At 28.8% G+C, this 15,102-nt stretch overlaps 1 protein-coding gene across 1 annotated transcript in view; it reads right to left on the reverse strand.

Moving 5' to 3' along the window:
* Positions 1-2,521: 2,521 nt before the first annotated feature.
* LOC118183688 (rho guanine nucleotide exchange factor 17-like) overlaps positions 2,522-15,102 on the reverse strand; it is a 597,408-nt gene continuing 584,827 nt past the window's right edge. The window contains exons 22-23 of the mRNA XM_085818216.1: positions 11,133-11,303; positions 2,522-9,787 (exon numbers count right to left, since the gene is read on the reverse strand). Coding sequence (XP_085674342.1) covers positions 9,513-9,787; positions 11,133-11,303 — 446 coding nt within the window. The 3' untranslated portion in view covers positions 2,522-9,512. The remainder of the gene's footprint in view (positions 9,788-11,132; positions 11,304-15,102) is intronic.

Genomic DNA, 15,102 nt, shown 5'->3' on the forward strand with positions numbered 1-15,102 from the left:
TGTTAGCTAAATGTTTAGTTTCTAGATTTTCAACTTTATTGGATAATAACATTCACACCATCAAAAATTCAATAGAGTATGTAAAAAAAGTTAAAAGTATTTCTCCAAAAAATTTCTTCATGGTTTCTTTTGATGTTAAATCATTATTTACCAATGTTCCAGTAGAAGGTGCATTAAGGTGTCTAAAAACTAGACTTCGTGAATTTCATTTCTCCTGCACCGAAATTGATGAACTAATTTCACTTACTCAACTATGTTTGAAGCAAGCACATTAATTTTGAAGCAAGCACAATAATGAATTCCACTGATTCTGCTATTCAGTTAACTTTTGAGCCTTAAACATCCAATTCCCTTCCGTTCCTCGACATTTTGGTCACACGTAACATATCTGACTTCAGTACTACTCTTTATCGTAAACCTTCAGAGGTTTGCCTTCTACCACACTTCAGATCATGTCAACTGACGACACAGAAGTTAGCTTCATTTTATTTCTTTATTTTTCTTGCACTTCATGTTTGCTCCTCAAAATTAGCTCTTGATCAAGAACTAAATTATTTAAAAGCAGTTGCTATTCACAGGGGCTTCTCACCCAAAATTATTAACCGTGCAATAAAAAAATTCTCGTCGGAACACACCAAAAGTTACAATCCTGTTTTAGGTGATTATAAGAATTCTGTTGTCATTCCTTTCTTTCCGTCAATTAGCTATAAAATTGCACCTATTTTTCAGAAATTTAACTTTCGGGTTGTTTTCTCTCCTATCAATAAAATTCCTAGTTCCATGTTTAAGGTCTCCATTTTGGATATGGATTTCTGGGGTATTTACAGGATTCCTTGCCAAAGCAGTTTAATTTACACTGGTCAAACAAAAACAGCCTTAAGATTTTGTGTTAAAGAACATAAATATGCATATGGAGGCATATGTTAGGAAAAAGGAAACGCAGATTTCCACTGTTGCTCTGCATTGTTGGAATGAAAATCACACTTTTAATTTTTCCGCAGCCAAAATTATTCAGAAAACATCATCCATTGGTGAATTAGCTTTTTTCTAAGCGTTTCACATGAGAAAAAAACATTTCTGTTCTAGTTAATGACCCCAATTGCAATCCATCTTTACCTCCAGCCTTTAAAGAAATTTTGTTTTAGGTTTTTTTGTTTCATCAATAGATGGCGCCAGTAACCTAACTTCCGTCAAATTTTTCTTATCCTTCTTCTCCTTTTATTTGGTTCGTTTGCACTTAAGCAGCTGAAGAAGGTAGTTAAAAAACTATCAAAACTAGTACTGCAGAAAATTTTTAAAAGTTCACGCTGATTTTGTAATGTTGGACTTTGCTTTTGACAACCGAAGTTGCTAAGCTTTACTTTTTCTCGCCTGCTCCTTAAGTAAATCTCATCTCTTCCTTCACCTCCCTTGTCTATTATTTAACTTGCAAACTTCATGTATAGAAATTGTGAGGTGCGTTTAGCATTCCTAGTGCTGTACCACTTTTAAGCATAGATGTATTTCTGAATAATTGTTCTCGTGCAAAATAAAAATGTTGTTTTAACCATCTAGCCGGTTGTGATTTTCAGACCAGTCATCATCTAAGAACAAGACTTCTAGTGTTGTACCACTTTTCAGTAAAAATGTATGTCTGAAAAATTGTTCTGTGCAAAATAATAATGATGTTTTAACCATCAGGCCGGTAGTGATTTTCACACCAGTGATGTTTTAACCATCAAGCCAACAGTGATTTTCGCACCAGTCATCATCTAAGAACAAGTCGTCTCAACCATGACTAAGGAGTAAACTACATCATCACAAACTCATTTATATATATATATAAAATTGCAAAAGAGTGTATTTTGAACACATATGCCTAGATACAACATTAATGAAAACAAAAGATAGTCTTCACTGACATGCTTAATGTACTTAGGACAACACATGCGTTCCTTTTATTGACCACACAAAAATCTAAAGGTCTCTTTAAACAAGTTGGGAAATCTGACTACCCTCCTGTGTCTGTGCAATGCTGAAAAGTAAGAGAAGCGCAACTAGATTTAATTCTGAGCAGAAGACAGACTGATATGGATATTGTTGTGTATGTCGTCGTAGCTGTGTTCTTGTGATGTTTAGAGGCACAGAAGGCTGACCTGGACGCAACTGCCGAAGACAAGAAATGGCAGTAGGAGTCCACTGGAGTGTGATTCCAGTCCCAGCCATTATCCATGTTGAAGCAATGTATCAACTCTTAGTCAAGTGCCTCATGAGATAATATAATGTCAAGTAAACATGACGTTAAAGCTTTATTGTGATCAAATTATCTATCTTATCTTGTTCTTTTTTTTTATTGTCATAGGCTGACATGTATGTATTCTATCATGTTATCTCTTATGTGAAAACTCATTAAATCTTATGTTATTTACTTATACTCAGAGTTCTCCTTATCACACGAACTAACTAACATTTTTATTAGAAGAATACAAATTGACTTTAACAGTGTCAATTTTAATCCAAAAAGTAGCTTCAGAAAAACATTTTCTTAAACTTTATTACATAATTCTTGTAGCATTTTTATACAGTATAAATAATAAACAATAATTACAAAATTAAAGCCACTTTTACTCACAAATGTGACTAAAATCTTTCTTTTTATATTTGTATAAAAACACATACACAAAAAATATCTACTTTTTATGCATGTTTGATACAAAACAACAGTAAATGAATTCAAACAATAAGCCAAATTGGGTTTTATTTTTTTTATAATTGAAATTATGTTCTTAGGTTGAAAGAAAAGATATTTTTATGAATTAAAAAATAATAATAAGCACCTGATTATTAAAAAAATTCCTTGGAAAGTTCAAGTAACATAAAATGAGAGCAATTATTTAATTTTTAAATTAAAAATTTAACATTTATTATTCCTCTCAAAATGAAATGCTACTAAATCACTCGAAACCTCCTATTTTTATAACAAAGCCATCTATAGTAACACTGGAATAACTGAATGTAATCAATAAAAACATTTTACATAATTTTGGCACTTTGACTGAAGAACATATTTTAACATGCAATTAAGAAATTGAATTTAAACATGCTAATGAGAAATAATATCATAATACAGAAAAATAATACAATAGCCCTTTTTTTTAAGCTTTCAGCAATATTACTGCATTATTTGGTATATGTGCATACAAACAGACACACACACACATACACCAGAAGATCACAATAATATAAAAATCTTACTTTTTTATTATGACACACTGTAGTTATGATCGGCATATAGCATTTATCATAACATTATATGCACATCATATATCTATTTAAAACAGTTTAGAAGATATGCATGATATGATTATTTTGTGGATGCAAAATCTGGGATTGCAAAATTTAAAGTTGCTGCAACATAACATGTTTAAAATGAACACATAGCTATTTAAAAATGAAAAGTATAAATATAGCTGCTAATATATATATATACACACACATATACATACACACAGAACATGCATCAATCTAAAATGAGCTATTTTTCCCTTACATAGTACTTTAAATGTGTGTTTCGGATTATAAAAAAAAAAAAACTAAGCAGTTGAAAAAGTAATAAATATTTGTACATATATTTCAAAAACAGTGCAATCTACTCTTCACAACACCAAAATGTTCTTCATAACCTCAAGCAGTGGTCTTATAATAGCAAGAAATCAACTTCGTTTTTAAAAAAATATACCTATTTGGAGACAAATGCTATTCTTCTTTACTTAATGTTGACAAATAGGGAGATAATATTCAATAACCATACATAAAATTTAACAGTTTGATGTTTGTTTCAATTTAACACATTTCACGAAATACAACAAAAAAAAAAAAAAAAAATCTACTTTACACTAAAAATATATATCTATAATAGAAATATGTACCAAAACAAATATATTTAGAAATAGTTCACTTCATAAAAATTTGCAGCAAATTAACAAAAAGAAGAATTAATTCAGTTAGACTAGTACAAAATACTCACATCCAAGACAATATGAACATTAAACACAATGTTATAACTTTATTTAAACATGCACATTTTATGTGAGCAACAAGAATATATACTACTTTCAAAGTTACGAAATGTAATTTTTACATTAATAGTCTCAGAATTTCTTTATTAGAAACATTATAGCTCATACAAAATAGTATTGTTAATTCTTTTGTTAAAAGTCTTGTTAGTTAGCATTTTCTTTCCAATAAATAAGTTTCTTATTTCTTATCTTACAATGATTTTGTATATCACTGTTTTATAAGGATTTAGGAAAAAAAAAAAAAAAAAAAAAAAAAAGCTCCAAAAGTAAACACAGAATTTTTATTTTACAGTGAGGCACTTCTTCAAATCACATGAGTCTTTATAGAACATTTATATTCAAGCATGTTAAAAAAGAAATTTTCTATAATCTATGGAGAATTATACACACTGTTGCTTAATTATCAAACAATTTATAATTAGTTAATTCTTCATTCAGAAAATGACAAAATTACATAATCAGATTTGATATATGAAATTTTCAGAAGCAAAATACGAATAGTACAAAAATATTCAAACTTTACATTAAGTTATACACAAGAGTAATGTGTTAATAGCACACTATAGCTGTTACATAAAGTCGTTTTGCCATAACTTCTACAACTGATATATTTATAATCACAATAAAGGTATTTTGCTTACAAATTTGATTAAAGGATTTAATTATAAAACATTACTTTGCAAATCAATCATTTTCATAAATATTATATAAAAATGAGTACTCAGAAAAATTTAGATGATTTTGAAAAATAGGAATATATTCTGAAAACTGAAGTTATAAAAATCAATTAAAAAAAAAAAAAAAAAAAAAGAGTAGTGAAAAATTTCATTACTAAAATAAAGGGATGTTAAAAAACAAATTGATGCATTAGTAAATGCCCAAGAAACAGCGATACAATTTACCATCGCACATTTGTAGCTGTAGTTTAATTACTGAAAAAAGATATATTTCTTAGAAACTAATTATCAAGTATTGTTAAACATATAGTAGAACAGCTACATATTTGCTGTTTACAAGGTACAATGAAAAAGCAAAATGCTGTATTTTGAAAATACTTTTGTTATCTGGAAAGTGTAACTTTATTTTCATTGCAACAGAATATTCTTCTAATAGTGTCCAAATGGGAACAGTTTGGGACAAAAACTGGCATTCATAGAGCAAACACTTGAAATTAAAATTGGATGCTTTTGAACATTATTAGAGTCTCTGACAATTAACAAATAACTGATCATCATATCCTGCAAAGAACAAAATTAAGGAAAGATAAACTTTTAATAATGAGTTAAGAACCTACAACAATGTAATTCCATTCTAATAATTCATGCACTTTGCATTTTCCCACAGTTCATGTAATAATTGTGAGGTCCTAAAATTTGTGTTTCAAAGTGCATCACAAATTCTCTCATTATTAGCATTTTTAAATAATAAATTTTCCATTTTGCACAGTTCTTTGACTGATTCAGAGTTTTAGGAATTTGAAAGGACATGATGATCGCAACAATAAAGTTCACAACATTTGCACCATTATCAAAAGGCAATTTCTTACTCTTATACAAAAGCTAGCCATATGAAACATTCCTTTCTGGATGTTTCAAACTGGATGCTTTTTTGCCCTTTAATTCTTCTTTCCCTTAGTCTTATGTTTGATGCTGCTATTCTTATCAAAATCTAATATAAAATATTTCCCTTTCGGAAGAAACATATCATTAACCAAAAATATTTAATATTTGAAAACATTTTTAAATGTTTAAAAGCTGAATGTCTGACCAAAAATTAAACTTCTTCCTGAAGATAATGTAAAGTTCAGATTCCCATTATTCACTCTTCAAACTATTCTGAAAATAAATAGAACAAATTCCTTCATTACTTGAAGACATTTATGGTAATTTGCAGTTATATAGTTGTTTATAAAAATCAAGAAAAGCTTTTGAAAAAAATTTCTAGCATAGATATTTCAGATGCATATGACACATCACAAGCAGTCATGCTTAATTAAATCTTTGCTTAAACTGAGTTATATTACATATATGATGAATGCCTAATGTACTGAAAGAAATTTTATTAAATATTATAATACATAATTACAATGAAAATAACATATGTAACGATTTTTAGTTCACTTAAGCAAACTAAATTTGGCTTCTCAATCACAAGGTAAACAATTCTTCTATTTATTGCTTAATGTTTCTCTTTGAAAAATATTTTAAGAACCAGTTCCATACAGAAATATAAAACACAGTTTTTACTCTAAAATAAAGGAAAAAAATTAACACATAATGTCATTTGTGTTTGAAAATTGTTTACTTTCAAACTTATTTCAAGTGGTATTTTTATTTATTTATTTATTTATTTCAAACAGCACACAGAACACTCAACAGAAAAAAAAAATTAAATAAAGTATCGGATAGAAATTAAATGGGAAAAAAGGCTGTAAACAAATTTTAAAATTCATCACAAATTTGATTATTTCAGATTTTCAGTTATTCTATGGCCATCTTTGTATTTATGGAGAAATGTCCGCTTCTTGCCAACATTTATCCACATGGAGCCTTGTGACTGGCTCATGTAACTCACCAGCTCCAGCTTCCAAGACAAGAGGAAACATCATACAAGTTAATGCTCTGGTTTCCACATGAACAAATGGATGGTAGGTGTTAACATTTTAAGGCAGTGGTTCTCTTGAAGATTTAGTCTGTGATTGACTAAAGGTTGGCTGATCTTAAGGTAATCAAATTTATGAGTACTTTTAGCAAAGATTTTTTTCCTGTTAAAAAAATTTAACTTACATACTGCATGTTAATAACATAAATAGTTATAAAAGTTTAATACTTTATGAAGATATTACAAATTTATAATAACTGTACCTTGTGTAATTTTAAATAAGGTGCATGTACTAATTTCTCCATATTCTTACATATTCATTTATGCATTCCAACAATACATATTACTTTAAAATTCTTAACAGAAATATAAAATGTGATTTAAATGTTGAAAAGGCTGTAGCAACATCATATATGTTTAATTAAGATTATTATATCTCTATAATTAAATAAATGCCCATTTACAAATTAATAACATTTGAAAAAAATCATTTCTTAAAAGAATAAAATATTAGATAAATACATACATACATATATATATATATATATACACACACACATATTTATTAAACATGTTTCCATAGCACCACAATTAAAAAAAATTATCTCAACATTTTAAGAGAAAAATTTAAAAAACTGTACACAACAATTACTTGATATTTACAAACATTATATAAACTGTAGAAAATACCTTTTGCCAATTATCTTATAAAACGATACTACAGCATTTTAATGTTATGCTAATTTCAGAAAAATCCACTACACAAATGCATTCAAGTTAAGATTTTGAGTCAATCTTAGAAATATTTTGCTAATCTTGTAAATGCAGAAAAATACAATATCTTTTCAGTTGGTTAATTATAGTTTCAGACTGTAATAAATCAAAATATCTGAAATTTTTATTTCTGAAAATAATTAGATAATAAAAAATTGTACAAACTTACATTATTTAACAAATTATAATTTTTGGTATTAACAGTTTACACAAACTTGACACACTTTTTCACACATAGGAACACCAAAGTTACCATTTACTGCAGACAAAATACGCAAAGTAAGCACATATAATTCAGACCTTCAGATATGAACACTATATTGCAATACAATTAGTATTAAAGTGGCAGTTTTTTTTCCATAAGCACCTGGCAAATCCAATGCTCCATGATTCCAAACATCTGACTGAAACATGTATGGCTCTTTTCAATTACGTCAGCAATGTTCATTTTCAACCTTTTTAAATGTTTTTGGTGTATACACACCTTCTCCTTCAACAAGCCATCCAGAAAGGCAGATGGAGGACTAAGATTTAGAAACCTGAACAGCTTCGAAGAAATTAGATCCATCTGCCAGTGATATTTTTCAAGGTGTAAACTTTGAAAACGTCTATATAAGTCTTGAAAGCCTTTACTATTTTTCAGAATCAGCAAACACTAACAAATATTACAATGTCATCATCATATTTTTAACCAGTAACTCAATATGAAGTACCTAATGCTGGCAAGATGACATGACCAATTGCCCTTTCAAAATGTCTATGACAATTATACAGAACTTCACACATTGTATTGTTACCAAAGAAGGTCTACATATTTTGAAATCATACATAATCCAGCAATTGAAAGACAACTTCACCACAGTAACTAATGACACTAAGATCACTAAAATACTCTCAAATATGAAGAATTGAATTTCCAAGTGCCTGCAAGAAAAAGTTAGCAGTTTCCAAAATGTATTGCAATATTATATACTTAAAATACAGAGTATCTGCCCTGTCACTGCTTACCTCAAGTTTTATATCTATAGAACATAACAAGGGGGCACACATAAGCTAAGTTTAAATTATTCAGATAAATATCAGCTGTTAACAAAATATAGAGAATCTATAGGAAGAAAGTTTAAAATATAGAATGAAAATGTCTCTTATATAAAATCTAAATTAAATCTTACTATTATAGTAATCTGACAGACATAATTTCAAAATGATATAATACCTGAGCAATTAATGCATTGAGATAAAAGCAATATACAGGGCATTCCTAAATGAATATGGGGATTTCAACGCTTTGAAGTATTTATTACGTAAAACTTAAAATCATAATTAATGCATTAAATGAAAGAGCAACTCAAACAGTTCTGCTTGTTGGTATGCACATGCAGCAGAAAGTGCTAGTAGCAAAAATGGTGACTAGTGAACAGAAATTTGTGTTATGCAGTTTGCAAAGACTGAATCCACAGTTACCGTACAATGTGCATTTCAGATTAAGTTCAAATATGATCTCCCAAAAATAATAATATCCTCAGATGGTATCATCAGTTTTAAAACCGGCTGCCTTTGCTAAGTGAAGAGTATGGGACCACCAAGGATTAGTTAGACCAAGGGTTTTCGACTTCATGTGTGTCGTGTGACGAAAGGTGCTCACACTGAATACTTGTAAGCTTGTAGGTATAACTGTTTGAGATGCTCTTTCATTTTGTGTATTAATTATAATTTTTAGTTTTACATAATAAATACTACAAAGCATTAAAACCCCAATATTATTTAGAAACACCCTGTATATAAATGTTTTACGATATTATAATACACCAATGTGTTAAAACAATATTTCATAAATTTGTAAACTTTGAACTTTATGTTTAGTATTTCCATTTACTTCTTCCACAAAAGAGCAATGTGCAAACATTATACTCTTCCTTTCTGCATACTTCCCTCCTTAAGCCTTCAACAAAAATGTAATAGTTTCTCACACAAACTTCTACATGAATCTTTCATCAAAATGACATCCTTAATCACTAGAAATCACAACTCTTGTAATCAACACAATGTAACTCCATTACATGCTACAATAAATCTTAATCAAACTCTCCACATAAGCAAATGATTTGTGCTATCATCTCTTCCAGCTGTCTCGGCAGTAGTTAAATTGCCAAAATCTTCATAACCATCACCTCCACTTATCACAAGAGAAGAATATGGCACAGCACTAGAAGTGGATGGTCCTGCTTTAACATCACTATATTTAAATTGACTAAACTGTTTGTTTGTTCCTTCAGGGCTAAACGAATCTTTACCAGACAAAGCACAAATACTTGTGAGGAAACGAACATGCCCAAAATGACCATGTGACATACCTGGAAAAAATTTAACTGAAGTTAAATTACAATTTTTTAAATACATACTATAGCAAAACAATTACAATTTTATTTCTTAAAACCTTAATATTCTTCGTAATTAGAAAAATCTTATTTTCCAAATATATCCAGTAGAACACATAACATGTCAAGTTAATTTCTTAACCAAAAATTTAACACAATGTTAGGATTATCCAATTGTGAAATGCAAAAAGGAGAGCATTATATTATGACACCCGTACCTTGAAATGTAAAAATAGGAATATCATACAGATCATATTTGTATTTGTTAGATGATATTTAGATAAAACCTAAATATCATCTAACAAATACAAAGTCCCAGTATTAAAATGGATGTTTCATAACCTGCATATTTTAAAATATCTTCTCTAAAATATTATAATCTGACCATGCATACAAAAATAAATAAAAAAAAAAATCAGTTTTTTTTTTTTTTGTTTTGTTTGTTTGTTTAATCAAATTTTATTTCAATAATGTTTCAGCAGTGAGCAATCTCACTTAAACAGTCTATGAATATATCTATGCTAATTTCATTTGCCTGATTAAAATGTCAGGATGTTTTAGCAGGCAGGAGTGAAATGTTAGACAACAGAAATGACCAAATCTGTACTTCACTGTAACTAGCCCTTACAATGATTTCATAGCAAGGCAATTAATTTCTCTTCTTATACCATTGTACCTGAATCAGATAAAAACTTTCCTTCCATGAAGGTATTGTGGACTGGAATGGCATAGAAAAACTATGTAATTTCCAGAAACTCAAAATGACACTTGACACTGTTTGAAGATTTGAGGCACTAAGCACTTTTTTAAACCTTTCTGGCATGCTACCTTTTAAAGTTGGAATTTTGATAAAGAAAAAAAAAGGTAGGCAGTAATATGAACATAAGGAGTTAAGCATAATTTCTATTTTTAAATTTAGTTTGGAAATTTTAACTTGAGCTATTGACTTTTCCACTGAAAACTTTACATTTAAAGTAAATTATATTAAACTAATTTTTATGTTAAATTCAATATGTTTAGTCATCTGTACATAGAGTTTAAAACTAACAAAGATTAAAAGCTGAAATAAAAACATTTTTATTACATGAATAATTGACTGAAAACTATAATAAAAAGATTAATTTTTAAAATAGTCAATGAAAAGAATTTATTCAAAGAAATTTTTCCCATCAAAAATTTTCCTAAATGTTATCAAAAGAATTCGAAATTATTTCCTTTCAAATAAAATATTTATTTTATATATAATATTTTTTAAATAACATTTATTTTTCATATAAATCAATAACAAAAACTGCTTTTATTCTGGACGTTTTTCACTTACCAACAATGTGCGGCACTACATCAATTTGAGTAGTTGTTGAACTTATAAAGGGGATTGTTAAATTCAAGATTATTCCAGCACTAGTACCAATCCATAGCAAGCCTTTTTCCACACAAAGAGAAGAAACTCGAAGACAAGCTAGCTTATGTTGCCGAATAATTTCATCACATGCTAAAAAAAAAAAAAAAATACATAACATAACATAGAATTTACTGTTAATGTGCTTAATATCCTTAACATAAAAGTATTTTTTTTATCGAATGATGCTATTTGCTTTGAAATAACGCAGGAGAGGGCAGCAAAAAAGGACTGGATATGAACAATTTACATTGATATATTTCACAGCTCAATCATTGAATACTAAGAGTATTGTTACGGATTTGGTATTTAAATAGCTAATGTTAGTTGAATTGTAAATTAAATGGTTTTATTTCCCGCGCAGTGCTGCACGTGACAAATATTAAAAGAAAGCTAAGCCGGAAAATTGAAAATACAAGAGTACGTGCACTTAACATTTAATAAATATCTCTTTTTGATTTCGAGAAAGTTCCAGAAAGTTCTCGCGTGCAATTTAAAAATCTTATAAAAAGGAGGAAATCCTCTCAATTCAGTTAGTCAGTGATTTTAGTTAGCTTGTTGCTGTTTTAAGAGTTTGTTTAGAAAACTGCTCTTGTTGATTGTAGCGAATTCGCAGAATAGCTTTCTTTAGCTGTTTTGATTAAGTTCTATTGAATGTTTGAGTAGTTAAAAGATAACTACTGTGAGATATTGTAATACTGCATGATAATTTGAGGAAATTTAAGCATATTCATTGTGATAATAATAAATTTTGTTAATTTTTCATCGGACTTGTGCATTCATTTCGTGATGAACACGTACGCACACAACAGTATTATTAAGCATTATGAACCTGCACATCATCTGATTATGTGGTGCATGACTTGTCAACACTTTCAAAGTATACGCAAATGTGGTGACTTTTCAGGAAACAAGAATATGTGAAATGTAGTTTTTTTAAAAATCTGGATTTGAAAATGAAGTTATAGAAAAATTTTAACCTTTTCACAGTAAAGTCACCTATATCACTCCTGCAATCAGACATCAATAGGTCACCAAACACCTCTGTCCATTTTCTACTTGGTGCTTTTCCCTATCACGTTAGTGCAATCATTCTTTTGAATGATTGAAGTAGCTTCCTCATTTGAATGCATCATAGATATCCTTTGTTTAGTGTCAATGCTCAGCTATTGATGCTTGAACTTGCAATCCTATCCTAAGGAGAAACTGCACAAAAAACCCCAAGAGAGAAGTAATCACTTCCCTTAAGTAGGTTATTCTTTATGTTATAGCATTCTACTTGGCAGAGGAAAAGGAAACACATTTCAATAGAAATTCATATACATGGACATTTCAGATGTTTGAGACGAACACATTTTGGCTTTACTAGAAATTTTAAATTACTAGAAATTTCTTTTACCAAATAAATATTTGGTAAAAGAGTTAAAATTTCTAGTAGAGTGAAATGTCCATTGAAAGCCAGTAACATACTAATCATCTTTCATAAGCCAAGCTTAATGCTAAAAAACAAATTAACTTAATGCTAAAAAACAACCACTGAAACTCAAAAATCAGCTTTGGCTCACAGAATTATTACAACCTCATAACAATGCCTTCACCCACCTACATTCATGTATGATCAGCAAACTTTGGCTTGTAACAAACAACCAAAGTCAATTTCCTTCAAGTAACTGATTCTTCTGCATATCTACCATAAACCTCTGATAAAACAGGAATTGGAAAGAGAATGCTTTGCTAATTAATGAAGTCAACAAAAAAAATTAGCAGGCTTAGCAGATTAAAATCAGAAGAGGAAAAATAAAGCTAAGTACTTTACGAAATAAGTGCAGCCATAGAACAGACATTGAGATATATTATTCCAAGCTGAAATTTTTCAGGAAGCTCGAAGGTTCAGACAAGAAATGTTATTTGCTTAAATAATCCCAGAAACTTCTGGATGACTTTTAGAACTACTTCAAAAGCACTTAAATCAGGCCTGATAGCAGATTTAAAATTAATGATAAATCAGCATGCAGATCTTAAGCATATTTTAAAACAAATGGATCACCTCATTAATGATTCATCAGTTTATCTTAATATTTATCAATAAGTTACTCAGCAAAGGACTTCTTATGTTCTAAAATCAAAAGATTTAAGGAAAACTTAACTTCAGACATGATTCAGAAACATTACATTAAATGCATTATACATTAAAACATTATTCAGACATTAAATTCGGAAAGGATTCTTTTGTATGAATAAATATTGATTCTACTAAAATAGTATAAATGGAGTATAATTCTGATCTGATGAATAAGTGGATCCATCTATTTTCAAAAACATAATTTAAGAAAGAGAAATTTATAAAATACAAAATTTTGGAAAACGACTTTATCCTCAATCTGGTTTGAAGTTAAAAGACTGTTTAAAACTGTGTACCATTTTATGAAAAGCACAATTATAAATTATTATCGAAACTTAAACACATCTGCCAATTTTTAAATCTTTTTAGTTGAAAATTAGAAATTATTTATATATTAGGCATAATAATATATAAATTCGTACCATATTGACATTAAATGATCAATTACAGATATATTTTATGTTTACATGTAGACTATAAAAATTACTTACATCTCGAAAATCTCCTTTTCGCAGCTGATGATATTGGGACCAAAGAAAAAAAATCTTCCATGTTAAAATAAAAACTTTACTATAAACTCAAAAAACGTATCGAAATTTATTTGCTTTGAACTATCCAAGAGTTCAAATACATGTTTATTATAATAAAAAGAAACTACTATATACTGAATAACATAACATAAAAAAATAAAAAGCAGTTTGGTTTAAACTGGTCATTATCTCAGCAATATACATGTTTCTGATTTTGTTAATTGATTTATAAAATAAAAATAAATAAATAAACAAACAAAGAGATCAAGTTTCCTTTTATAGAACTTACTTCTTTTATTAAAAAAAAATATATTTGTGCAGTTAATGCACAATTCAAATCCTTCTCTTAATTACATGGGCAACAACTACCTCCCTTTTCAACAGACTGGCACTTGTCAAGTAAACACTCTCTGAGAAAAGTGATTAAACCCTATCAATCATTTCAGTTGCTCATCAACAAGAATACTGCATAAAAGCAGCAAGGGCAGACAACTGCTCCAGTAAAGAAAGGATAAACACATAACATATGGCTTTGTCTAATCTAAGACTCAAACTTGGTCATATTAGTATGGCAACTGTTTCCGCAACCACCACATTGATTGAAAGTCCATGAAAATTAACTTCAGTGAACTATTTCCAACTTCACATCAAGAATTAGAAAATTCTATGGTTAGAAATCTTATAAAATACAGCATTTTAATGTTCAATATATATTAATTTAGTAGCCAAAGTTTTGCTAACTGCTATTTTTATTTAAAACTTTTCGCATTACTAAAATTTAGATATAAAATAACTGTATGCTTCTGATTTGGAACTATTTAACCACCCAAACAATTACAAACTCTTTTAAATTTGTGAAAGTGAGTACTGAAATAATAATAATAAAAAAAAATGAGTGAAAAGGTTCAGCCGTTAATTCAAATTAGTCATACATTTCTCCCACAAATGGCCAAGGTCTATAAATGGCTAAGTGGATAAAGAAATAATACACTGCAAGCCTCCTTGTTTTGATTCTCAGAAACAGTATTATCAGAAAATATTATAATGCAGATTAACATTTAGACAAACAGTTCTTGCTAATCAATTATATGTAAATAATTCTACTTTTAAAAACTTGTTAAACTGTGTGTAAACAGTTATCTTATATTCCATTTTTAGCATCTAAAAATTACACTCACAGTGCAAATGTTCATAAAGTTTGTTAGCTGAACATAAAACATAGATGCATGCAATTTGCATC

Source organism: Stegodyphus dumicola, chromosome 6 (genome assembly GCF_044657685.1).
Source record: "Stegodyphus dumicola isolate Sdum_Otavi_A_Nest chromosome 6, ASM4465768v1".
NCBI classification, from domain to species: Eukaryota; Metazoa; Arthropoda; class Arachnida; order Araneae; family Eresidae; genus Stegodyphus; species Stegodyphus dumicola.